Here is a 26,328-nt window from a genome sequence, read left to right as displayed (position 1 = left end):
TCAATTAGGTTGTCCGTTGAACATAATTTTTGAAGAATATTGAAAGCAAATCATGTTAATTTTTTTTGTTGAGGCAATGTATTATTTTTTAGAGGGTAGCAACTTAAGCTGACAAATAACTAACATACAACTTGTCAGTGCAGTACAGGGATGTGGAGGGCCGCAATGGCTTAATACGCCCGTGCCTGTCCCGATCATCCTCTTGCAAATTGTTGTCCTACCTCTAGTTGAACACAGGGGGGCACTATGCTCTGACGCTTGGACTTGTGCCGATTGACAGCGACGACCTGATGCCTGGAGGAGGAGCTTAGACTGGCCCCCTGCTGGAAGACAACATCAGGTGAATCATTGTCACATGGCATACTACACTAATGCTGCTACTACTGCTGACATTGCTAATGCTAATGCTATCGCTGCTAGCCCGCTAACTAATGCTGGTAATGCTGCTAACATGCTAATGATGTTAACATTTCTAAGGCTGCTAACATGATCATGCAGCTAATATTAGTTTTGGGGGTTTTCGGGGCGTACCTGCCACCTGTGCCCCCGCCTGGCCGACCTTCATCTGTCGTACACGGCGCAGGTGCGAGCGTGCATTGTAGTGCAGCTGAGCCTGGGCCGCTGAGGTAAGTTGCAAGTTGCACACGGTGCACAGTGAGTAGGTGGAGCTAGCAGCTGAGAGAACACAAGGAGGTCGGGGTCACACACAAAACAATTAAGTAGGAATAGATGGTGGACGCTGCTCACCTGACACGCTGATGCTGACAGCAGGTGCATCCATCCGCTGTGGGCATGCACCTGCGAGATTGAGGGTCGGCCCGCCCTCCAGGAAGTGGGAGGGTCTGAGAGTCTTCATCTCTGAGGAAGAGGACTCATGAATTGAGACACAGCATGCATGTGCGTGGTCACATGAACTGAACTGACCTCTTTTTACTAATATTCCAATTCTCCCAGAATCATTCATTTGAAAATTTTTGATGCCGACTTTTGGTGATTGACCAGCCCGCCGACTGGAAAAAATGGCCTCATAACACCCATGAAGAAGAAGCCGCCGAACACCAACGAAGAAGAAGCATCAGAAAGCGTTTGCGTTCATCCATTTCAATCACGGACACAGTTCGACGGCGCTTGCATGTTTGGTTGAAATTCTGCAAGAAAAATGCACGGTCGGCGTAGTGCAACATTTGCAACGCCATCGTATCATGCAAAGGAGGGTGCACCACTAACATGATTAAACACCTCCGGATTCTCGGTGTAGACTGCCCTGTTTTTGCCACGCTATGCCGGACTTCTTCCAGCCAGACAGGTAAGTAAAACAATAAATGACGTCGATCTTATGCCAACACTGAAGTAGCAAACAAATTATACTTTAAACTGCGAATACAGTGGCCCACTCAAATATCCAGCTAACGTAAGACTGTACTTTTTCCACAGACAAACAAACTGACGGTAACACTAGCTTTAGCCAGGAAGTTCCAAACCACACGTTAAGTGTTACTCCATTCTTGTTTGACATTCTGCACGCAGGTTAGTAGGAACTCAGAAACATGGTCTATTCTGCATCATACGTAAGACACTCTCCAACACATAAACAAAAGAGACTTCAAAACAGTTATGTTCAAGTTTGTCCATCCATTTTCTATGCCGCTTATTCTATGCCAGCTGACTTTGGGCGACAGGCGGGGTACACCCTGAACTGGTCGCCAGCCAATCGCAGAGCACATCGAGACATCGAGACACATTCACACCTATGGACAATTTAGAGTCACCAATAAACCTAACATGCATGTTTTTGGAATGTGGGAGGAAACCGGAGTACCCGGAGAAAACTCACGCACGCACGGGGAGAACATGCAAACTCCACACAGAAATGCCCAACGGAGATTCGAACCCAGGTCTTCCCGATGTGGCCAACATGCTAACCACTAGGCCACCGTGTGGCATGTTCTGTTACGATGGTGTTTGTCGCTCTGCTGCCGCCTGCTGTTTGTATGCTTTCTGTGCAGCTTCAGCCGGTGTGGGTGGAGTCCCCAGCACACACCTGCAGGCAATCTCATCAGACTACCTTTTTATACTCAGCAGCAACTCAGGACCAGTGCCAGATTGTACTCCTTGCTACCTGTTCCGCTTCGTCCGGCTCCTTACCTGTTCCCCGCTTTCTGGCTCACCCTTGTCCCTCTGCTCAGTACTATTTCCTGTTACACTAGTTATTGTTCCAGCTCAGGTTTGCCTGCAGTATTTCTTAGTTGCATTCTAGTTATTCCTGTCAGCCTTCTGCTGGCAGTGTTTTGTGTTTTCTACTTTGTTTTGTGACTTTCCCTTGTGTTGTACTTTTCCCGCTCGGGACACTTTATGTTATTAAATACCTTTTGTTTCCATTTTTGGTCTGACTCCTTGCGTTGGGTTCCGCCCCTTTTTACAAGTGGCGACTCCCACTTGTGACATGTTCAAGTTCAGTGGTTTGATATTTATACACTGTTTGAAAATAGTCCTGTGAGAAATTAATAGTAAAGTCATTCATGAAAAGTTCACAGAATTTTTAAAAATCATGGCGACAATCAGACATTTTTGGTTAGCGCCCTCGTTTAAACCCTGCAAACTTTCATGACCGTACCTCTGACTTGAATCGGAATCGAGAATCGTTAGGAAACTGAATCGAAATGAGGAATCGGAATCAGAACCGGAATCGTTCAAATTCAAAAGATGCCCAACCCTAATTCTGGAGCACTTTTTAAGCTGCATTGTTCCACCAGAACCACTGAACTTCATCTTTTTCAGTAGGCCACTGGTGGGAGTGGGGAGTGGGAGAGGCTCTAATGTTAGTCTCACCCACTCACACACACACGCTGAGCGGGCAAAGACACACAAAAGAGACAAATGGAGATGTGAAAAGACGTCCGTGAGTGGTTGTATTTTACCTTCCGGCAACACACGTCACACACGTTCACGTGCACACTCAAGAAGACACACAAAGGATTGACTTAACATCTAGCTGGACACTTGTCCCTGCTTTTCTCGTTGCCTCCACCAAGGAGTCTTTTTTTTTGTCCTTGGTTTTTGTTACCTAGAGCAGTGGACCAACGGGCTGGCTCAAGTTCCCACAAACCACCGGTGGACCTTGGTGGGTGGGGGGGTGGGTGTTTGTACATTATAGTGATATAATGCTATTTATTTATTTCTTATGTATTGTGTATAAAACTAAGACATCCACAACATCAACTTATAAGCACAAAATGAATACAAACCATTCAGTGTCAGTACAAGCCTGGAGTTTGTTTTCAGAGAGAAGATAACGTCGTTGACAAATTTGCACTCGATAACGTCATCAAATCTTAACTTTGTGCATTCCCACACAGCATCAGCCTTTGGGAACAAATATGAGGTGAAAGACGAACAGAAAAAATACAGTCCAAGTCTTATCTATGGAATAAGGTGTGTTCAGGGACCGTAGAACAAAGTGAGAAGGGTCCCCCGCCCACCAAAGCACAATGAAAAAAAAACAACATAAACTAAGCAACAGCTATGGGATTTCTATATATTATTTTATTGTTTTCCATGACCCCTGACCTAGAGGATGCAAACGACTATGTGATGTACTGTAATGCAAAAAAAGACAAGTGAGCCATGGACCAAAGGAACATTACGCCACATTTTGGTGCAAAGGTGTGGATTTTACCCACAGGAAATCATGTACAGTACATAGAAATAGTCTGTTCCGGGGTCAAGCTGTGGCCATCATAAAAGCTTTGTTACGTGTACAGACTATGTTTTAAGTCACGTTTTAAACATAGTTAAGTGTCACACAAGTGTAAAAAGAAGTGAAGCAGGGTGAGCAATGTAAATAGCATAAACTTTTGAAATTTTAACTTGACAATGTGTCGTAGTTGTATTGTGTTACCTCAAGTTAAATTCAAAGTAAAAGCCGGTTACGTTTGCAGTTATATGTGACGAGTGTGAGGTGGACAGTCACATGACCATGTTGTCTCAGTAAGCATCACAGTTGACATGTAGTGTCATTACACACACACATGCACACACGCACACACACACTATGGTTGGTTGAGGGAGAAGAGGATTGTGGGATTGAGATTATAATCCGCACATTAAAGTGCGTGTGTGCGCATTCAAAGAGATTAGTTTGCCTCTAAAGCAGCACTGACACTCCTGTGACTCCTCCCACGGCCCCGCCCCTTCACCCCCGCCAGATGTGAACACATCTGCCCTTTGACTCGTCACAGCTGCGAGCTATGAGGTGCTTTTGCCAAGATGGCGTCCGATGCAAAGCGAGTCCATTGCTATTGGCGCAGCACCATACTTACACTTGAGTGCATATGAGTGCGTTCACGCTGAGGTGTTCGGCCAAATACAGTGCACTGTCAGTACCCAAAAGGGGGTGGGCGGGCGTCTCCAAAAGTGTCCAGTAAGACCAGTATGGAGTTGGAAGGACACGCTGCAGTCGATTAGACGGATCCCATTATAATGTGTACAATGTGTTTATGAGCGAGGGCGAACGAATAGCATCAAATCTATTCTCCACAGTTACTGCATGTATGGGAGACATTGTGTACCGACGGAAGTATTCCATTTCAGGTACACAACTCACGTCTAAATGTGGACTAGAAGGTTTGAAGGGGTATCAGGTAAGTGTGGGCCACGTGACTCGCTGTCCAGAAAGGTGAGACGGGGGCAATGACATCACTTCCTTGACAAAGTGCTGAGTCATCAAAGATTCATCGGCACTCAGTGAGTGAAGAAGAAGAAAGGTGATGCTTGACAGCAGGAAGCTGCATTGGTCCCGCTGTTACCTCCTCCAAGGCACTAAACGCCTTACAGGAGGTTGAGTTATATTTACGGGACAAATATGCTTAAGAATGTTGAAATGTGACTTAAAACATGGCCAGTACACTTAATAACGCTGTGATGATGGCCACAGTTTGACCCTGGGACAGACTGTTGTTCAAATTCAGCCAAATAGTCATTCTGACATCATGTTGGAGGATCACATGACTAATGAAGAACGACTGATTGGCCTACATTGTGACCTTGAACCACATCAGAGTGATCTTCACTGACTTTCAGTGAAAAACACCTCAGAGACACACATACACACACGCACACACACACACACACACACTTCTAAAAGCGTGTTGAGCTTTCAATTAAAAAAATTTATCCAATCACATTTGATTAACATCGTTTCCTTGTTGGCCAGGGGTCACTTGACACAACATTAATTAAAATATTTCCTGCAATAACATGCCAGGCAGGTGCACAATTGTACACACACACACACACACACACACACACACACAGGTACTGTAGCTCCATAAATCACAGCAGACAGAATTGGTGTAATGAGGTGGCTAGCTGTTAGCGCTTTGCTGCGGTGCACGCATGCACACACACAACACTACACTACACTACACTACACGGTGAAGACAACAGTAATGGGCAAGTAATAAAGTGTTCCTCATTAAACACTTTGAATGCCTCCTGAAGTGCATGCGAGCATGCACATTGCTTGTGAACATCTGTCTTCATGGGAATGCTTGTAAAGGCGCTAACCATGTGTGCTTAAATAATATAAGCCACATAAGACATGAATGTGTAAGAAGGACATGCAAGTACTAAAGTAATCCCTCGTTTGTCACGGTTAACTGGTCGCAGACCGGCCGTGATAAGTGAGTTTCCTTCTTTATAAATAGAATAGTTTCATAGTTAGAGCATAGAAAACCCGTTTATGACCTTGTAAATATGTTTTATAACATTGGAGCCCTCTACACATGAACTAACACCCCTATAGTCACCTTTAAATTCATATTACCCAATATAGTAGTCATAAAGAGAGTAAATAAGCCATTTAAGACATAAATAACACGCACACTCGTTAAATGTGTTCCTCAGGGAAGCTTAGTGGCATGTGGACAGGAAGTGACATCAGGGGTCCGGAGTTCAGTACTTGGCGTGGATTACGGCTGCAACAGTAGCCTGTGTTTTCATGAGGGATTATTGTGCTTGTTGTGAGATAATTCAAACCTGCAATCAGGTTTGGTGCTTGAATGTCTCACCGGACATTACAGTAACACTACTGACACTTAGTGACCACCGTAGAATACTACTCATCATTCAGAGCATCTTTGAATGCATCTTCTGAATGCCTTATATATGTGTTTTACTTCATTTCGCCAATTTATGCTTGAAAATGCTTAATTTGGGGAAAAAAATGTCAAATTTGCTTCAATATGCCTTTTTTTTAACTAATATTAGGCCTTATTCAACCACGAAACTGCATGATTTATTAATATATTATTTCAAAAACGTAATAGAGTGAAGCTGCAAAATTCGACTCTATTAGTAAATGTTTCAATGCAAATTACACACTGTGCTTTGTGTGTGTGCGCAGGTTGCAAAGTGATGTAACAACATGCTGCTTCTCAATCTGCACACTGCTGGAGTCCTGGCACACACTCACACACACATAGAGGGTGTAATGCTGTCATGTTGCATAAATAGGTCACATTGATTTACGAGGAGAAGAAGAAGATAATGACTTAATGAAGCATACATTGAAATTAAACACTTTGTCGACATTTACAATTCACACACACACGTCATTACTATCACTTACCATCGTTTTAACGCCTGTGCAGTTTTGTTACGATTGACTGATACGAGTTATTAGCAGTTAAAAATTAGCTCGACTATGTCATGTGAAAAACATAGTACATGCTTTGATACTTTTGTCGTTCATATAACTTTCCTTCTTATTATTGCTCTTTAAGTGTGCGCTATAAATAACACATGATTTACAAAACACTAGCATTCATTGCTATATTAATTACCACAAGTTATGTTTTATCACTAGCATGCATCTGACATGCTAGTATGCACGACTACTAGCAGGTTAGTAAGTAAACTGTTAGGGGAGCTACACAGCAGCATGAAGAAGATAACAGAGTCCTTCTAAAGATTGTTCTTAAATTATTATTTATTAGTGTGTATTTGTGAAGACAGTGACGTGTACGTAATCAATAAACCACGACATGAGAACGTCCACATTGTAGACGGTCTAAAAGTGATTTTAGGTTTAAATAAATGTGCTTTCTCTTTACTATATATATATATATATATATATATATATATATATATTGTTGTAAGTTTCTTGTCAAAGCAAAGTGATGATGATGAGGAACAAAGGTGACTTACCAGATGAGGATGATTGGTCCCGCTCACGAGCACGTCGATTATCAATAAGCAGTCAAGTCCAGCGTGCGTGTGCGTGAGAGATAAAGTCACGCTACCTGACTAACACACAAGAAGCGCAAATGACCGCGCTGAGCCAGGCACTGCGCATGCGCGGGTCTCTTCGCGCGCCCACAATCACACTCACACACACACACACACACACACACACACACACTGCACTCACACGCCCGCAAAATACTATAAACACACGCAGGAGCGCTCGTCTTGACGGTCAACTCACCTGCATCTGCCATCATCAGGTGTCACAAGACAAAGGTCAAATGAAGACAAAAATTGTCCTCGTGTCTCCCACCTGGTGGTCTCCCACAACACACACAAGAGCCCCTCCTCACTTGTGGTCCAGCCAATCAGCTCTCGGACGTCTCCTCGTTAACTTTGTACTTTGTGCTCAATGCGCACATGTGTGCTAACCTGCTTAGCTAATGTGACTCTTTCAGCGCGGACTCGTCACCATGATGATACATTCCACACAGAGGGAACATCACAAACCATGTCTCATGGCTACTTTTAAAAGACAAAATTATTGGGACAGCCCCAGGAATGAAAAGAGGAGCCTTTGCAGCTATATCTGATTCCACTCTTCTGGGAGGCCTTTCTACAAAATTTTGGAGTGCGTACACGGGTTTCTTCCACCCTAAACTCCACCAAGCAAGATTGAGTGCCAACTAAGTACTGAAGACCGACCCCTCATTCATTCATCCATTCATTAAGAGCTGAGTCCGTATACAAATGCATGTTATCAGTGTTGTTTTGTGTGTAAGTATACTCTACTGTTGCTTTTTAATGTTTTTACCCTAGGCCTATTTTCAAAAGAATTTTTTTTTTTTTTTACTTGTTTCGGCCGCCATTGACTGCAAGAAATGCAACAAATACAGTACTGTACTATGATTGCCACACACCAATCAATCCAAAAAAGAAGAAACCTTCACATTCACAAAATAATTTTCTTGGAAAGCATCTTTCCTTTAACTTTTAAAAGTATGGCTTTTGGATACGTTATACAGTACAAGACTGCTTATTATTGTTCACGTAGGATGTTGTCTTTGTGGTTCTGTTAAGCCCAGAGTTTGGCATTTGTGTCCAAATAAGACATTTCCTTACACAAGCGGTTTCAATTCACACACTTACAAATTAACAATTAGCATTTTGAGTGCACAAGTGCTTTACAATGAGAAGTACTGTACAGCAAGATGAAGGGCACGGTCAGTACCCAGATGATGCACTCAAAATGGTGAATGTGCAGTGGACATTTAACACCCTCAATCGTCATCTTGGCTACGTAGCGGAAGGGGAGGGACTAACTCCAGTCGTTGCAATTCACAAAAAGGAGAGAAGACAAAGAGAAAGCAGACAAATACAGTATTGCAGTCATCATTTCTGATAAGTGTGTATTGAAAGTCATGGATTTGGGACAGTACAACACTGTCAAAATTTGCACTCTCAGGAACTAAGTACACAGTATACGCATCGAAGTGTAAACACGAAAGCGCGCCAATTGAAACAGCGTTTCATTGACAGAAATATGGACGGTGACAGGAAGTAGCAGAGGTTCACATCCTGTCACATGATTGCGCACAACCACCAAGCCTGAGCACACCTTTGCTGTCATGATGTCACAATGCATTCATGCGTGCCTTGTACACACACATACACACACACACGTGGTTATCATGGAAACAGTTTACTGTATACATGGATGAAAGCTTCAGTCTCGTTCCAAGAGGTCCAACCTGTCTGTTTGCATGCTGCCATTCAGGTCACTGTGTTGCAGGACTAAACAGCAGGCACACGTCAGAGTCCACTGGGGACAAGATGGCTGCTGGGTCTCTTAAAAAAAAGCAAGCATAAAAAACAAAACAAAGAGACAAAGGAGAAACAAAGCATTGAAAAATGACAACTTTAATGTTTGTTTTCTCAGATAAAAATGAGCATTAGAAACACTCGCCAGTCTTCATCTCCTTCTCCTGTCCTCTCTGTTCCCGTCTCTGTTCTCCTTATTCTTTTGCCCATCCCTCCTGCTCCTGTCCTCCTCCCTCCCCCTTTTCTCCCCCACCTCGTCTCTCTTCCGGCCCTCGTGGTCCTTTTTCCGCCTGGCCCTTTCGTCCTCCTGGTTTTCCCTCCTCCTGTCGTCTCGCCTGCTGCTGCTGTTGCTGCGGTGGTGGTGATGGCTCTCTCGTGTGCGTTCCTCGTCATTATCACGTGTACGGCCCTTCCTGTCCTGCCTGTCGTGGTCTTTGTGGTTTACGGGCGGCTGGCGCTGGTCAGAACTCTTCTTCTTCCTCCTCTTTACCTTCTCAGTCTTCCTTTCGCTTTGTCCTTTCCTCCTCTTCTTCTTGTGTTTGGAGTCTGAGTCTGAGAAGGTCACAAAGACATCAATGGCAACATCACACTGATGAAGATGAGTTTGTTAAACATCCACGCACCTGAGCTGCTGCTGCTGCTGCTGCTGGACGACGAGTCTGAAGAGTCCGATTCGCTGGAGGACTCTGAGGAGGAGGAGTCAGAGGATGATGAAGATGAGCCTGAGGAAGAGGAGTCAGAGGATTCCACTTCCTGGTTCTGGGTCATGATCATCTTTGGGGCGTTCTTCAGATGTTCCCTCAACTCGTCCCTGAAGGGCACAACACACACATCACCTGTGTATGACCTAACTGGGGGCAGACCTTCAACGTGTGTGTCTTACGTCAGTCCACCCAGACCAATGGACGTGAAGAAGTTGATAGCAAAGCGAGTGTTCCTGGGATTATCACGAGGAAAAAGACCTTCAAAGAATGACTGCAGAGTCCTGAAAGACACACAGAGTAAAATTGTCATCATTATTATTTAAACCTTAGCAGTCTTTGGTTCCCTCAATGTCCATTAGCTGGACATAATGGAGATTTACTGCCCCCTGGTGGCTGCACCTGATGAGTGAGTGACACTCCAATGTTTTTATGTTTTATATTACTGCCGCTGAGTAAACCAGCCCTTCGTGTGTGTGTGTGTGTGTGTGTGTGTGTGTGTGTACGTACATATCTTTGAGACGCTGATTGAGTCTGGGAAGGCCCATGTAGGCACATAGCTCCTGGAAAAGAATCTTGACAAAGATCCTGCTTGATGACGTGGTGGTCTCCTCGCTGACCTTGATACACTCCAACACCTGCAGGATAGGCATCGGGTCATGTGACTTGTGAAGGAGATGGTGATGCGTGTGTGTGTGTGTGTGTGTGCGTGCGCTTACACTCCAGGGAATAGAGTCAGTGTAGAAGAGGTGAGCAAAGAGTCGAGCCACATTCCTCAGCTTGTTGGTCTCCAGTCTGTGAATGGTTTCATACTGCTCCGCAAAGATGGACTCAAAGCTCTCCATGTACTCCTTCTTCAGCAGGCAGAACCTCTGCGCAAACACACACACGCATGCACGTACACAAATAGTCATTGCAGGCTTTGTTTGTCAACATATAAAAGGTGATTTCTTTAATGATAACGTATGCATGTCTCACCCCTGCCAGCAGGCCAAAGAACTTTTCATAGGTCCTCTGTTGAGCGCAGCAGTCCAGTATCATGTTGCAAAGCTCCTTCTGTACCCACACACACAGTTAATGGAATACTTAGACTCTGTTAACAAGAACATGTGAACCAAGTGTCCGTGTTTTTGTCACAAAGCTTTGTGTTGTTCTGATGTTCTGATGAGTTGCTGTACCTCTCAGGCTTCTAGAAGCCGACAGCATTAGTCACAGCCCGCTTTGCAGGTGGACGCGTGCGCACACACATTTATATGCACATGTAGGCAAAAATGCACATATTATACAATTATCAGGGTTCCTACGGCTTTGACATTTAAAAATTCCATACTTTTTCCAGACTCAGTAAATAGATGTTTATCGATTAGAACTGCAACTATTAATCGATGATTCATAGATTAATATTTATCCAATTAATTGACAACTATTTTGGTATTCGTTTAATCGTTATTTTATTTATAAATGTAAATATCCTGTGGTTTCAGCCTCTCAAATGTGAATATCTTTTAATTTCCTTAGTCATCCATGAAAGCAGACTTGTTATCTTTGTGTTTTAAGCAAAGAAAGACATTCACACATGGCAGCTTTGACTTTGGAAAGCAGTGATCGACATTTTTGCCTCTTTTCTGATATGTTGCAGACCAAACCATTAACTGTTTGTGTTTGACTCATGTTGGTTTGGTCTGTCTGGAGCAGGGGTGTCCACCGTGTGGCCCTCGGCCCGTTTGCGGCCTGGGGCCCGTGGCCCGTGGCTTGTTTTGTATTGGCCTGAGTTACGTTAATGTAAATAAAAAATTTTAAATAATAATGAAAAAAACAACAGCAAAATGGTAAAAAGTGCAAAAAAAGTGCAGTGTAATGAGAAAAAGCTTAAATCGTAATACCAATAACTAATAATAAATGACAATTTACACAAAGCTGAGACGAGTTTTGTCTTTAAATATATAGTCGCTCCCTTTCCAGATGGCTGTTTGAATATCACGGCTTCACTATGTCACAGTTTTACAAAAAGAACAAATCATGTTGCTTCCTGGTTGAATACAGCCTATTAGTCAAACCATGCATATTCAAGCACATTTTAGAACTAAATTAAGCATTTTCAAGCATATAAACGGCCATGTGAACTAAAATATATATATATATTTGTAATTAGTTGATGCTATGTAGTATTCTACACTGTTCACTAATCCACCCAGTGTCCAATATCCGTCACGTCCTGTCTTCCACACATTTATTGCAACACACGAGTCTTATTTATGTCATAATGGCTTATGTTCTCTGATTAATCTACCAAATTGGGTAATACGAGTATAAAGGTGACTATAGGAGTGTTATACATGTCTGGAGGGCTCTAATAATGTTAAAAAGCATATTTAAAAGGTTGTAAACAGGTTTTCTATGCTCTAACTAGAAAAATATTTGATTTAATAATAAGGAATCTTACTTGGCAGAAATTCCCTTATCGGTGACGTAGCTCATAAAAAGGGTTGGAAGAGGATAAGAGCAGAGGGCTGGCCATTCAACTCCACAATGTTCCCAAATGTTTTCCGGGTTGTGTCGCCTACTGTATGCTCTCACACAAACATCTTAGCGGCCCTAGCAAGGGCCTTAGGAAAACAGATGTCTTCCATGTCTTTTTTTTAGTTATTCATAATTTTATCTTTTAGAATACAGAAAAGTGGTAACATGAACATTTTTCCATACTTCAATTTCCATTTTCCAAACTTTTCCAGACGAGGAAATTTATAAAATAAAATTCCATACTTGCATAGGAACCCTGAATTTAAAAAAAACAAAACTAATTTTGAAAATATTGTTAAATAAATAAAATATAATGGACATCAATATTTTATTTTTTTATTCAATGTATTAATGTTAATACAGTTTATTATTATAACAATTATTATTTGTAATAAAACATAAAAGTACCACATAATACATAGAAATACTCCTATTTTGTACTTATTATTTTAAAAACTAATATACGTATATATGTGTTTTCTTTATGCATTAAGTTAACTTTTTTGTATAATGTATGTAGGCCTGTCACAATTACAAATTTTGGTTGATAATTGTGCTACAAATTATCATCGATATTCAGTATTATCGCAACATTTTGTAGACTATGTTTTCCATTCATTCATTGTGGTCATGAGAGGTGTCATTCACATTTGAACCACTAGATTGTACTCAAGTATTGTGTACGCCTGTGTACCTTGTGTGAGCCACATTAGCTTGACACAGAAGCTGCCTGTATGTATGCTTTAGCAATGTAGCCAGCGACACTGTCTACTCTGTGGGCACACACCATTTTGAACTGTTTTGTTTATATTTGCCGACCCAACGCCTCAGTCAGCGTTGACTGTCAGGACAAAGGCTCAGCTGCCCGAGCACCTCCATCTGTGTTTTTTTTTTTTTTCCCAGTTGAGAAAACTGTCGGTCGTTTGTATTCATGCACTCACCGTTCATTCTGTTTAAGACCGAAATCTTCCCACACTGTGGCATTCGCTTTTGTGCTGTAATTCATGTTAGTGTATGCTGGCTCACGGAGCTAACTGCAGCTAGGGTAGTAGCCATAGCCATATGCCATAGGTAGTAGCGAGCATAGAGTAGCTAGTAGCCCCGCCTCCACAAAGAGGCTGAATGACATAGGAGCCCACTCTCTCCGTTCATACCACTATAACACCAATGCGCAATAACTGTACACATGCAGAGTGAACCCTCTCGCAATCCTGCCTGTGTGTCACAGATAGACGAGCAGACATGCATACATGCACGTCTATTTATCGAGGGCGTCATAATTAGACTTTTTTTTTTTTTTTAAATCGTTCAATTAATCAATTTAGCGATTATCGTGACAAGCCTAAATGTATGTATATAGTATATGTCCAGACTTCAGACACCTTGTCCATGAAAACACACACACACACACACAAAATCCCTAAGTGACAGTTCTGCACTGATTAAGGTTTGAAGTGAAGTTAACATTTTATCAACAATGTTGTGATTAATCAACATGAAAACATTCTGGACTGGAAAATAAATCATACACCTTTAAAGTCTGTGCGTATGTGCATGCGCGTGTGTGGAGTGACTCAGTCACTGGGATGACGAAAGTTAACCTGACAAGGTCTCAGTTGTGCGCTTGTGTGTGCACACTCACCGTCTGACTGTCAGGGAAGTCCATCTTGATTAGCTTGTGAGCACATTCCTCAAAGTCCAAACTAAACAAGTGGGGAAAGAAAGATGTAAGAAATCAGACATTTTTCCAGCTTCTTTCCTTCTAGCAGCCCTGAAGGTCTAACTGAAGGTAGGTGAAGCTTACTGTATTTTTGTTTCCACAAGCAGTTTAATAAACATATTGTTAAATTAATACCTCTCTGACAGTGTCAAGTGAGCAGTGCTTTGTCAAGGCAGAATTTTTGTATGGGATCTTGTCAGATTGTCTACCTAATCAAGAGTGGAAGTGTCTCTCAGTGTGTGTGCGTGCGTGTGCATGTTAATAGCTGTGTCTCAATTGGCTCTCTCCTGTACTTACACTTATGCCCTGTCCACACAGGAAAGCTCCTGTTTTTCTTTTTTTTTGGCAGGTTGAAATAAATAAATAAATAAAAAATAAAAATTGCGTCCACACAGTGTTGGATCAGTGAAGAGTCACATCCACACGGGAACATTTTCAGGTCGGATCACAGCGTGAAAACGATGTATACATAAAGGCACACCTATATGTGGCGCTGTAAACAGACACCGAACCCTGTGACACACAAACTGTAGAAGAAGAAAGAATGCATGTGCATAAGTCAGTTGTTTTCCACTACACAAAAATAAAACCATGAATCGGACGTGTGTAAGTCTTTGTTCCATGATGACTTCATGGAGGATTGCAAGATTTGTGTTGCTATCATGCTAATAAGGCCAACTGCAGCACAAGCACAGCTCTGTAGCCCACCATTGCTGTTTTTGTTGTTTCGCTTGCAGGGACTAACTTGAAATAATGGCGGCTGAGGAGCAACCCATTGCAGTGTAAAGTATTGAACAGATGATAAGCAGGTCAATGTTACAATCGCCGCTTCTGGTATGTGCATGACAACAGTCATGGGTTTGGGACAGTGCTACAATATCAAAAGTTGTGCACTCGGTATGTTTATTGAAGTGTACTGACGGAAGTATCCCATTTGAGACACAGCATGTGTCTGATTGTGTGTTCTGCTTGGCAGAAATAACAGAAAGCAACACTCAATCTGTCTCACTGTTTGATGGTCCTGTCCAAAACTGTGATGTTGTCTTCAAAGAAGCCAAACTAACTAGGACACACACGACTTGCTATGTTTAGTATGTGTACTATATTTTTGAGACATGTTTTGGTCCATGCGGACATCCAATGGAGGACGTGATGCATCCTGTGAGGACCACGTGTCAGCCAATTATAAACATGTAGATGCTACATGTAATAATAGCACATACATTATCTTTAAATGCTAGGCTCAGCACTTCATTGGCTGTGTACAATGATGATTGTGCATGAAGGTGGTCACCTGGACTGGATGACCAGGTAGATGGTCCTCCTAAAGGCAACCAGGTTGACCTCAGTCTGATCAAAGATGGTCACCTTCTCATCTGAGTACACACAAAGAAATATGACGCCACTGATGTTTTATAAACTGACAGAACCAGAAACACCAGTTTCACCTTCACCCTCCTGCTTCTCATCGTCGTCATCATCGTCGTCGTCGTCATCCTCGCTGCCGTCTCCTTCCTCGCCAGAATCACTGCTGCCTTCGTCCAAGATGTCTGCCAGGAGCACAAGGCTGATTGGGTCAAGGGTAAAGGGAAGTCACGGCTGATTGGACGGTGATGTCTGCGAAGTATTCTCACCTCTCTTCAGCGTTTTGTACTTCTCCTCATTTTCCAGGAAGTTTGGGTCAAGCTTGAAAACATCTGTATGCACACAAGCACGCGCACACACACACACACAGGATGATGAGCACAGTGTGTGCATTTAGCGCAGCAGGATGCAACTGCTCGCTTGTTGACTCACTGAGGATGTCTTCTGTGTTGTAGTCATCGTCCAACGGCAGCATGTGTGTGAACTGGTCATCCTCGTCCACTAGGTCCAAACCCTCCGGGATGACGGGGTGGTCTTTAAAGCCGTCCTTCCTGATGGCGAACATCACCTCAATCATGTATTGGACCCGCTTGTCAATGGCGGACTCGTGGAGGACGTTGCGGAGACGCTCAAAAATGGCTGAAAAACAAACATGTTATTAACTAGAGAAGGCAATTTGTGTAGAAATGTTCGGTGAAATGTGGAATTACAAGAAAAGTGAGAATTTTTTTTCTGGGGAATTATGGAAAAAGTGGGATTTTTTTGGAATGCGGAAAATTGTTATTGTTAATCTGTATGTCCTAAATGAGCTCAATGTTTTGATTCTGCACGCTTTGAGAAATGAGTAAAATTGATAGAATTTCCATTTTGCACATTTGGATCTTAATGAGGTTTTAAGTCGAGCTACAATATTCAAAAATAAGAAGAGGGAGTGAGACAAAAAGCATTTTGAAAAAGTAATTTATTGAAGACGACAATTAAACTGAAATAGATTGTTTATCAGCTGATCAAAAGTTTAAGACCATCGCTCCAAAAAAAAGAAAAAACTCCAAACCAGAACAAAAAATGTTCTCAGTAGGACTCAGTAATAAGTAGCTCCACCTTTCTTGTTAATCGTTTCAAAAATTGCTTTGGGCATGCTTGATGCGAGTGTTTCCAGGAGGCTAGTGGGAACATTGCTCCAAGTGGGGAAGATGGCTTCACGAAGGGCATCAACTGTCTGAAACTGATGGCCATAAACTTCCCTTGCCATCCATCCCCAAATGTTCTCTATGGGATTTAAATGAGGGGAACGTGCAGGATGGTCCAAAAGAGTGACGTTATTCTCCCTGAAGAAGTCCTTGGTCAAGCGAGCATTGTGAACTGAAGCGTTGTCCTGTTGAAAAACCCAGCTGTTACCACACAGACGAGGGCCCTCAGTCATGAGGGATTCCCGCTGCAATATCTGCACGTAAGCAGATATTGTTTGACGACCCTGCACGACCTGACGCTCTGGTGTTCCACTGAATGAAAAAGCACCCCAGAGCATGATGGACCCCCCCTCCACTGTGCCGGGTAGAAAACATCTCAGGTGGGATCTCCTTGTCATGCCAGTAACGTTGGAAGCCATCTGGACCGTCAAGGTTACATTTTTTCTCATCAGAGAATAAAACTTGTTTCCACGTTTCAATGTCCCATGTTTGATGCTCCCTGGCAAAGTCTAAATGGGCAGTTTTGTTGCGTTGAAGGAGACGAGGTCTTTGAATTCCTTTATTGTTTTTTAAACCCTTTTCCCGCAGATGCCATCTGATGGTTATTGTTCTGCAGTTGGCACCAGTAAGGGCCTTAACTTGGGTGGAAGACTGCCCTGTGTCTTGATGGACAGCCAATCAGATCCTCCGGCTCAGCGCAGGTGTGATTTTTTTTTTTGGGTCCACTTGACTTTTTTGTTCCATAATGCTCAGGATCTTTAAAAAAATGTAGAATGACTGTCTTACTGCGCCCAACGTCAGCAGCAATGGCACGCTGCGAGAGGCCTTGCTTATGCAGCTCGACAATCCGACCACGTTCAAAAAGAGAAAGCTTCTTAGCTTAGCCATCAGGGGGGCATGACACTGTGAATGCCTGACAGAAAATGAACATTAGCCTGTGTTCTTAAACTGTTGATCAGGTGATAAACAACCTATTTCAGTTTTTTTTGTTTAAATTACAGTTCCAAATGTTTTTTGTCTCACTCCCCCTTCTTGTTTTTGTATATTGTAGCTCTACTTAAAACCTCATTAAGATCCAAATGTGCAAAATGCAAATTCTAGCAATTTTTTAACTGGTCTTAAGATTTTGATCAGGAGTCTATCTGTTGAGAAACTTGTAAAAATTGTCTATTCATTTTCAATTGGAATGTGGAATTGGGAAAAATGTGGGAATGTGTCAAGAGATAGCGATCCTGTCCCCAATGAGTGGAACATTTTGATGTTGGAATGGTTTGAATCGGATTAGTTGGAGAAACTTGGCCGCGTTTTAAGTATCCAGAAAAAGTTGCTGCTGTGCACCGTTTATCCCTCGGGGGGAGACCTCGGTCAGCTTGAGGCCGCACTCCTTGAGGAAAGCGATCACCACCTCCACGCTGTCGTCGGTGGGCCGCTCCAGCAGCAGAGTCAGCATCTCTAGACACAGGACCTCGTGGGCCTGAGGACAACACGGAAAAATGAGCACCAAGCTTCATGCGAGAGGCGCCACCAAGCGATCAGTTAGGCAGCCGCAGAAATACGTACCACGTTCTGGTTGATGAGGTGAGCCACAAACTTGGACGACGTAAGACATTGTTGCTGGAAAAGAGACATTTTGATAACTGCATGACTGGCATTCAGAAGGATTCTTGGTGTGGCTCCCTGCTGGTTTGAGCTGTAATAGGCTTTTGAGCATCAAGAAATGCTATCCTCTTTACAAGCCAGTGTTGTTGCATCATCGTGCTACTTCAGGCTAACTTAGTGTCACGTTCGCATACCTTGATGTTGCGGCGGTAGCTCCTCCTGAAGGTCAAGATGAGGCGTTTGAGAATAAGCTCTCCAATCTGAGGGAACTTGGAGTTGATGATGGCCACGACGGCAGCATACACGTGAGTGAAGATGGGCGAAGCCGCCTGAGCCTGCAGCACAGAGCGAGCCAGCAGACCCCTGCAGAGGGCACGTCCAACAGGTCAGCACGTTAAACAACACGTGTATGCGTGTTTGTGTCCTCCACCTCACCTCCCCCTGACAATGTTCTCCTGCAGGATTTCCTGTATGATATTGACGATGTTGGACACATTGACTTTGTTGATCAGACCATTGATGGATTTCTTCAGAGCCTCCCAGCTCATCCTCTGATAAGCCAGGCTGCACAGGGGGCAAAACATCAGCCACATCAATTCACTAAATGGTCACTTTAAGAACACAAGGTCGAACCTGCTCTTGTCTGTGATCTGCTGCTGCATCATGCGTAGCTTGGCGGGCGGGATATAAGCCCCGCCGGTCCTGGTGAGGATGGGGTCCAGTTCCTCCTTCTTCTTCTTGACTGGAGGCTCGTCGGCCGCTGCCGAGGAGGGGCCACGGTTGCGACTCCTGTGGTTGTCTGAGCGCTGATCTCCATCGTCATGGCGACCCATGTAGCGATCCCTGAGTAGAGTGGACATAGTGAAAATCACTTTTCACCTGCAGGACCTTTGATTTATTTAGTCAGTTGAGGACACAATGGATCTTACCGTGTGTAGCGTCCTCTGTCGTAATGTGGCCGGTCTCGATCATGCTCTCTAGACCTGGACCTGTCTCGTCCCCTTGACCTGTCCCGCTCTCTGGATCTTGATCTGTCTCGTCCCCTTGACCTTGATCTGTCTCGTCCCCTTGACCTGGATCTGTCTCGTCCCCTTGACCTGGATCTGTCTCGTCCCTTTGATCTTGATCTGTCTCTGCCTCTAGACCTGCCTCTTCCCTTAGACCTAGACCTGTCTTGGCTTTTGGACCTCGATCTTTCTTGCTCCCTTGATCTTGATTTGGACCTGTCCCTCTCAACGGAGCTGGATTTGTTCAGCTCTCCAGCTTCTGGCAGATCTTGTTCCTTGGACTTGGACCTGGACCTGGATTTGGATCTCTGCAAGCAAGCAGTCACCTTTCAAAATGTGTTTTTATCGATATGAAACACTCTATGGTCAAATACAGTCCTGGGCACAGTGTATAGCATTCAGCAGACTGTAATGTGATCGCTCCTTTAGCTACAATTGGGGCAAATACAAGCTTGTGCGGAGCGCGAATGTGTGTTGATACACTGATACAGCACAAGTGCTTTGTGCACTGTGTGCACAATTTATTGATGTGCAAAAAGACCATAGTTATTTTGCTGTTGTTTTACGCTGCTTAGCAATAATGATGAAATTGACATTACAACACATGTCGACATAAACTGACCCAGGTGGACCAGGACATGAGAAGTTGGGTGACATACAGTACACAGGTTGTCAATAGAGCCCAACCGATTTATTGGTGGGCCGATTATGACATACTGCAGATTAATCAACATCGGTGAATATGTAACCAATATATTGCTGCGCGGAGATTATGTCGCTCCGTTCCCGTCTCTCCGTGCTGCTGTACCTGGCCCCTCCCCCTCACACACAAACACCCAGCGAGTTGCAGCTCTTCCAGTCTCACTCACTCGGTTGCAGCAGAGAACACGACGAGAGAAACAAACTGCATTTTTTACAGCATGGTGAGCTGTGACTAGGCCTGTCACAATAACAAATTTTGCTAGTCGATAATTGTGCTACAAATTATCATCAATAATTTTTTAAGATAATTTTTTTAAAGGGGCACTATTACGCTTTTCCTCTTTTCTGAACTCTAAATGTTGTTACAGTGTTGTATTTTGTCATGTTAAACGATGCCAACGTGTCAGATAATGAGGTTTGCATATTTGGAAGTGAGCCCTGATAGCAGTTTTGGATGGGTCTTCATTCTGTGTTTTACAGTGTTTTTTAACACAGAGTTCCACTGACGTCAACGCAACCCGGACTTCCTTATATGGGCATGCCCAGCACCCCCGCTCTGCTTCACTCTGTTCACGGTGTTAGCACGTCGAGCAATGACTCCCAGGACATGTTTGTTCGGGCGTGCCTAAAGAGGCAAGCATCAGGCAGAAGTGGTTAGAGTTGCTGATTCCCGGCCAGCAAGAGAAAAATACGCTCATCTGTCAACGGCACTTCAAACGGGACTGTTTTGTGAACATGGGCCAATATGAAGTTGGACTATGTGCCAAACTGTTGCTGAAGTCCAACGCCTTTCCAACATTACTTGGTCGTGTTGAAGAGTCAGAAGAGCACGCTCTGAGTAACAATTTATCAGTGTCCTAACTAGTGTGAGCCCAATTCGCTTGACACAGAAGTCGCCTGTATATACTGTATGTTTCAAATTTATGCCATACAACCATATTGAATGTTTGCATTTCTTTTGCAATGTAGCAAGCGCACCATTTTGCACTGTTTTCTTTATAGTTACATTGCCGACCAAACGCCTCAGAAAGCGTTGACTATCAGGATGAAGGCTCCGCTGCCCGAGGCACCTCATCGGTAGTTTTTTTCCCCCCCCAGTTGAGAAAACTGCCCGCGTCGGTCGTCAGTGTTCATGCACTCACCTTGTTCATTCTGTTTAAAACCAAAATATTCCCACAATGGGGCTGTCGGCTGTGGCATTCGCCTCAGGAAACATTGCTTCTATGTCTTCATTCATGTTAGCGTGTGCTGTCTCAGGAGACTAACTGCAAACCCTCTGAATCCACTCACTCGTAGCCCCGACTCCATAAGAAGCTGAATGAGATGAGGGCTCACTCTCGCTGTACATTCCACTATAAAACCAATGAGCACAGACAGATGCAGAATGAACCCTGTTGTCTGTGTGGCACAGAGAGACGAACAGATGAAACACACATGCATACGTGCACATGTCAATTTATCGAGAGTGTTATAATTATCGACCTGTTTTTTTTTTTTAATCGTTCGATTAATCAATTTATTGATTATCGTGACAGGCCTAGCTGTTACTTTGTAAAACAATATAACACTACACTTAAGTGCCACGCGGTCAGGGCCCATCAAGAAGAACATTCTTGTTTTTTCCCCCACAAGTTTTAGAGAGCGTATTACAGTGCTTTAACGTCATGTAAGTTGCATTTCTGTGAGATAAACAAAGATAGATGCAACTGTTAGTCCACATGTCCAGCATTATATAATATAAGACTATTATACAGTGTTTTAAAGTTAAGTAAAGATATATGCAACTGTTAACTCCCATGTCCATCATTAATATAAGATTAGTACAAAGCGTCCCACTTCACTTCATACTTCCATGCAGGATTTACAGGGGTTCATACGTTCACAAGTTGATGTCTTCATTGAAATAATTTTGAAAATGTTCCAAGTCATGTATTTAGTTGTAATTTTATATATTGCACGTTTTGAAACAGCTACATTGTTACATAAAATGTAGTTTAGTTCTCTGTATTAAGTCCAGCCACGTAATGCATGTTTAGATTTCTTATTTTGTTTGTAGTCAACTTTTTTTTCCACTTTTTAATGTTTGCTTACACTACAAATTTGTGTCAACACCTAAAAATAAATCACAAAGAGGCATGTCCTGATGTTGACAGTGTTATTATCATTAAAGTTCCTTATTTCAATTTAGTAGTCTTCTCTGTCTTTGTGTTGAATCGTATTTTGAGTATTATACAAATTTGTGTTATGTACAGTATACTTGTATATCCTGTGTATATCAATGCTCTTATTTCATATATTGGCCAATATATCGGTTATCAGCCGATATATCGGATATCAGCCGATATATCGGATATCGGCTTTTTTCAGACCCCGATATAGGTATTGGCACTGGCCCAAAAAAATCCCACAATGGTCATATAGGGTATACTATATGACAAATGGACTTCTACATACTCTGATCTGAGCCACGCTGCTCCTGATCTTCCTCATGGCCACATTGTGTTCATCATCACTGCTGCTCTCTGAGCCGCTGGACGCTTCGCTGCCTGATGGACCAACTTTTGCTTCTCCTCCTTTTCCTTCTTTGGGACTTCTGGGAACAGAGGAAGAATGCTGTGGCACCTCACCGGATTCTCCTGAGGACACACAGGAAAAGCTGTGTTAGGGTACGTTCACACATGTAGTCCGGTACTCTGGTCAGGACTAGGGTAGGGCATCATTTCAATTTCAATGATTACGGTTCCGACTCCGGTTCCTGACGATTCCCGCTTCTAAAAAGGCAGGGTCATAAAAGTTTGCATTTTTCAAATGAGTGTGCTAACCAGAATTATTTTTTGGATGAAATGTCTGAACTTTTCCACTAATCGTTTAATGATGTTAATCGTTTATTGACTTCCCTGAATCTGGCAGCTGTGGAGAAAGTCCGACATAGCGCATCAAATATGAGGTACTGTGTTATTTCTACATAATGAATGTGCAAACATTATTCATGTTGATCGTGCACCCTCCTTTGCATGATATCATTATGTTAAAAATTTTGCACTGAGCTGAGCCGCTCTTTTTTTTTTATGAAGTTAAGCCAAACTTTTTATCCGCTTCTTAAAAAGGGTTATCAACGTGATTGCAGAACCACTAAAGTAGTAGCTAAAGTAGTTCCAATTTTCAAAAACGAAGCCCAACATCAATTTACAAACTATCGACCAGTTTCCTTATTACCACAATTCTCCAATTATCGAGGCGCTATTTAACAACATGTTGGACAAATTTATCAATAAGAAAGACTTAGTCATGGACAGCCAATGCGGACACAGAGCTAACATTTCAACCTCCATGGCACTTGAAATGACCAACGCTACAGACCACAGAAAGTGTGCAGCTGCAGTATTTATGGATCTGACAAAAGCTTGTGATACAATTAATCACGACATTGTAATTACAAAATTAGAAAGGTGCGGAATCAGAGGGTTAGTGTTGATTGAATTGGGTCAAAAGCTACCTAGCTAACAGAAATATGTGAAGCTCGGAGAATACACATCTGCAAGTTTAAATGTTACATGCGGAGTACCCCAGGGGTCAATACTGGGACCAAAACTCTTTAACTTGTATATTAATGATATATGTAAAGTGACGAAAGACTTAAAGTTAGTATTATTCGCAGACGATACTACTGCCTTTTGTTCATGAGAAAGCACACAAGAGTTAATTTTAAAAAAGTCACAGATTAAATGGCTATACTAAAAAGATGGTTTGATAAAAATAGATTATCCTTGAACCTAAGTAAAACTAAAATAATGCTATTTGGTAATCGCATAAAGGATACACATGTGCAAATACAAATTGACGGTGTGGACATTGAAATGGTGAACGAAAATACATTTTTGGGGATCGTAATAGATGAAAAAATGAGCCGGAAATATCACATTAAAAATATACAACATAAGGTGGCGAGAAATACTGAATTCTAAATAAAGCAAAATTCGTCCTTGGCCAAAAATCCCTTCATACTCTTGGTTGCTCTCTGGTATTACCATATCTAACTTATTATGTCCAGATATGGGGAACTAACTATAAAAGCAATTTTGCTAAATCTACTGCAGAAAAGATCAGTTAGGATAATCCATAATACTGTGTATGGAGAACATACAAATCCTCTATTTCTAAAATCACAAATATTAAAATATGCTAATCTAGTACATTTTCAAACAGCTAAAATTATGCAGCAAACAATAACCTGCTACACCAAAATATCAAACAATACTTTTCAACAAGAGAGGAGAAATATGATCCCAAGGAAAACCTAAACGTAAAACACTTATACGAGAGAACAACGCTAAAAAGCCACAGCATTTCAGTATGTGGAATCAAACTATGGAACGGATTGAGTAAGGAACCAAGATGGTATGATTTCAAGAAACAATACAATCAGTTGATGTTTGCAAAATGCAAGGAAGAAGAGTCTTAAACCACCGTGTACAAAAGGCGATATCTAACCATTTCAACACTCATCACTCTTCATTCGTGTGAGTTCGTTGTCTGTATTCACCCTTTATCCAACATCTATCTATCTTATATGTCAATACTATGTCTAATCACTAATACACTTATTACTAAATCTTGATTCCTGTTAGTATGTCTAGTTAGTAAGTCACTGTTAATGGACTACAATGCTGATGGGGATGTCATACAACTTCATGTAAAAAAAAATCAGAACTATCCCTTTAATATTTAAGGATTTTTGCATTTAATTAATTGTCATTTTATTCACTGACATAAAAAGCACATACTCTATAGTGGTAAAATATGTATAAAAGGTAAAAACAAAAAAAAAAACAAAAACGGAAAAAGCGGAATTTGGGAGAAAATAAAACGGATTTCATAGGGCCCTAGTTTCGCTCGTATTTGGTAACATCATATCCCGTGTTTTGGTACGTTGGTGCGGTCGGCGTACTTGCCTAACTCGGACCGGGACGCATCTGTCGGTCGCAGTCCCCCGACCGACAGATGATCTGGTCCTTTTGGTCCTGTATTGTGTTCACACATGACCAAAACCATGAACCTTACTAGCAGAGTAAACTGACGAGAGTCCGTTTTAGCTGGACCATAAATGGCAAATAAGAAAGCACCCTTAGGATGTCACATATATAACAACAATCTACTGCTTGTATGTACAACTCACCATTGTGTTCTTCCGGAGCTGGACTTCTGCTTGGAGAGTCCATGTCTGAAATGAACACACATACCAACAGACATGACGAATCAACGTAAACCAACGTGAGACGCCCATTTAATAGACATGTATACCGGCATTACTAAGATTTAATACAGTACAATGTATCCACTGCTTAGAGATTTAACCAGATTTAAGCCACGTTTTCTGGGTGATGTCTCAGGCTTACGGCCGTGTGTTGACTTATGCCAAAGTTAGCAAGCTAGCATGTTAGCGACAGGACCTCTCGCTAAGAACGGCTTACCTTTTCCTTTTGGTTTTAGACACAGTTCCACCCTTCTCGTATTCCACGTTTCCCTTGCTTGATTAATTACACACAAAAATCCCCTAGTTTCCACCTCTCTTTATCGGGCGAATCGCACACACTTTAGGCGGAAAATGTCTCGTTTAACAATCGGCCAATCAGCTTCCGGGTCAGCGGTAGCTTCCGGATGTCATGAGTTGTCTTTAGTGATTGAAATTCCGGCTCTTTTTTTTAGAAAACCGATTCTTTTGGCGCCCAAGTGGCTCCTCAGATGTTTTTGTTGTCATCATTTTTTTGCCAAATTATGTGTATTGTATAAAAGGATCTACTAATGTAAAAAAAAAAAATACATAATACATTTTTATAAATATTTTGTATCTAACTCCTCAATGAACAGCTACAAAAAATATAATAATACATTATAAAATACAAGACCCATCTCACAAGGACAGGGTCAAATCTCATGCAAATTTCTAACCATTTACAATGAAAAACACAACAACAAAACACCACACAACAAAAGACAAATTAAAAAGTACAAAACCAAAAGAAAAAGCAGCATTTTGGTAAAAGTTGTGTCTTTACTGAATATTGGCATTCAAAGACTCCTACTCCCTGTGCTGTGTTTAACCCCGCCTCTATCGCGTCACACTTTAATAGAAAAAACGACGAGGAAAAAACTAATCGGATCTCAATTGGCTCCCAACGAGGCGAGCCGCCTCCTGCCGTTCATTTGAAAAAGGCTGCTCTTAGGGCCGATTCGTTCGCGACCGACACATCACTAGTCAAGTCATGACGGAACTGCTCTTTTGAAAAAAAAAAAAAAAAAAAAAAAAAAAAAAAAAAATTTTATCGGATCACTCTCTAATTGTTATCCCATTTACTACTATGTATATTTCATGATTAAGTATTGTATATAATATCTTTATCTTTCATGGTTAGAGCTGCATGATTACATTTGATAGACACACAGGGGCGCTGCTTGCC

At 42.3% G+C, this 26,328-nt stretch overlaps 2 protein-coding genes across 6 annotated transcripts in view; both read right to left on the bottom strand.

The window, feature by feature from the left end:
- Positions 1–7,321, bottom strand: part of znf385b (zinc finger protein 385B) — a 17,114-nt gene extending 9,793 nt beyond the window's left edge. For 2 of the 5 annotated variants that reach the window (XR_008572448.1, XM_054787249.1), the window contains exons 1-4: positions 925–7,174; positions 748–858; positions 532–675; positions 222–323 (exon numbers count right to left, since the gene is read on the bottom strand). Coding sequence is in view for 4 of the 5 variants with exons in the window: in XM_054787249.1 (XP_054643224.1) it covers positions 222–323; positions 532–675; positions 748–858; positions 925–964 (397 nt within the window). In the remaining variant the exon portion in view is untranslated. Of the gene's footprint in view, positions 1–221; positions 324–531; positions 676–747; positions 859–924; positions 7,177–7,206 lie in introns of those variants that run through there. The other 3 variants (XM_054787245.1, XM_054787247.1, XM_054787246.1) reach the window with 3 other exon arrangements.
- A 1,826-nt stretch (positions 7,322–9,147) lies between these two features.
- cwc22 (CWC22 spliceosome associated protein homolog) lies at positions 9,148–25,532 on the bottom strand. The gene is made up of 20 exons (XM_054787976.1): positions 25,342–25,532; positions 25,047–25,091; positions 22,325–22,506; positions 19,091–19,476; positions 18,795–19,004; positions 18,597–18,725; positions 18,356–18,524; positions 18,123–18,176; positions 17,901–18,036; positions 15,805–16,011; positions 15,642–15,704; positions 15,456–15,557; positions 15,302–15,383; positions 13,930–13,990; positions 10,746–10,823; positions 10,487–10,639; positions 10,278–10,405; positions 9,950–10,051; positions 9,690–9,877; positions 9,148–9,618 (listed from the first exon to the last, which is right to left on the bottom strand). Exons 2-20 carry the CDS (start codon positions 25,087–25,089, stop codon positions 9,218–9,220), a joined length of 2,874 nt encoding a protein of 957 aa, XP_054643951.1. The 5' UTR covers positions 25,090–25,091; positions 25,342–25,532; the 3' UTR covers positions 9,148–9,217.
- Positions 25,533–26,328: the final 796 nt, after the last annotated feature.

This window comes from Dunckerocampus dactyliophorus, chromosome 9, assembly GCF_027744805.1.
Source record: "Dunckerocampus dactyliophorus isolate RoL2022-P2 chromosome 9, RoL_Ddac_1.1, whole genome shotgun sequence".
Lineage (NCBI taxonomy): Eukaryota > Metazoa > Chordata > Actinopteri > Syngnathiformes > Syngnathidae > Dunckerocampus > Dunckerocampus dactyliophorus.
This window is presented reverse-complemented; position numbering and strand designations above follow the sequence as displayed.

Coding starts and splice junctions, on each gene's coding strand:
- cwc22 (XM_054787976.1), bottom strand. CDS start 25,089: ATGGACTCTCCAAGCAGAAGTCCAGCTCCGGAAGAACACAATG. Junction 10,406..10,486: donor CTGACTCTATTCCCTGGAGT/GTAAGCGCACGC, acceptor CCTATCCTGCAG/GTGTTGGAGTGTATCAAGGT. Junction 9,878..9,949: donor ATTGGTCTGGGTGGACTGAC/GTAAGACACACA, acceptor TGTGCCCTTCAG/GGACGAGTTGAGGGAACATC.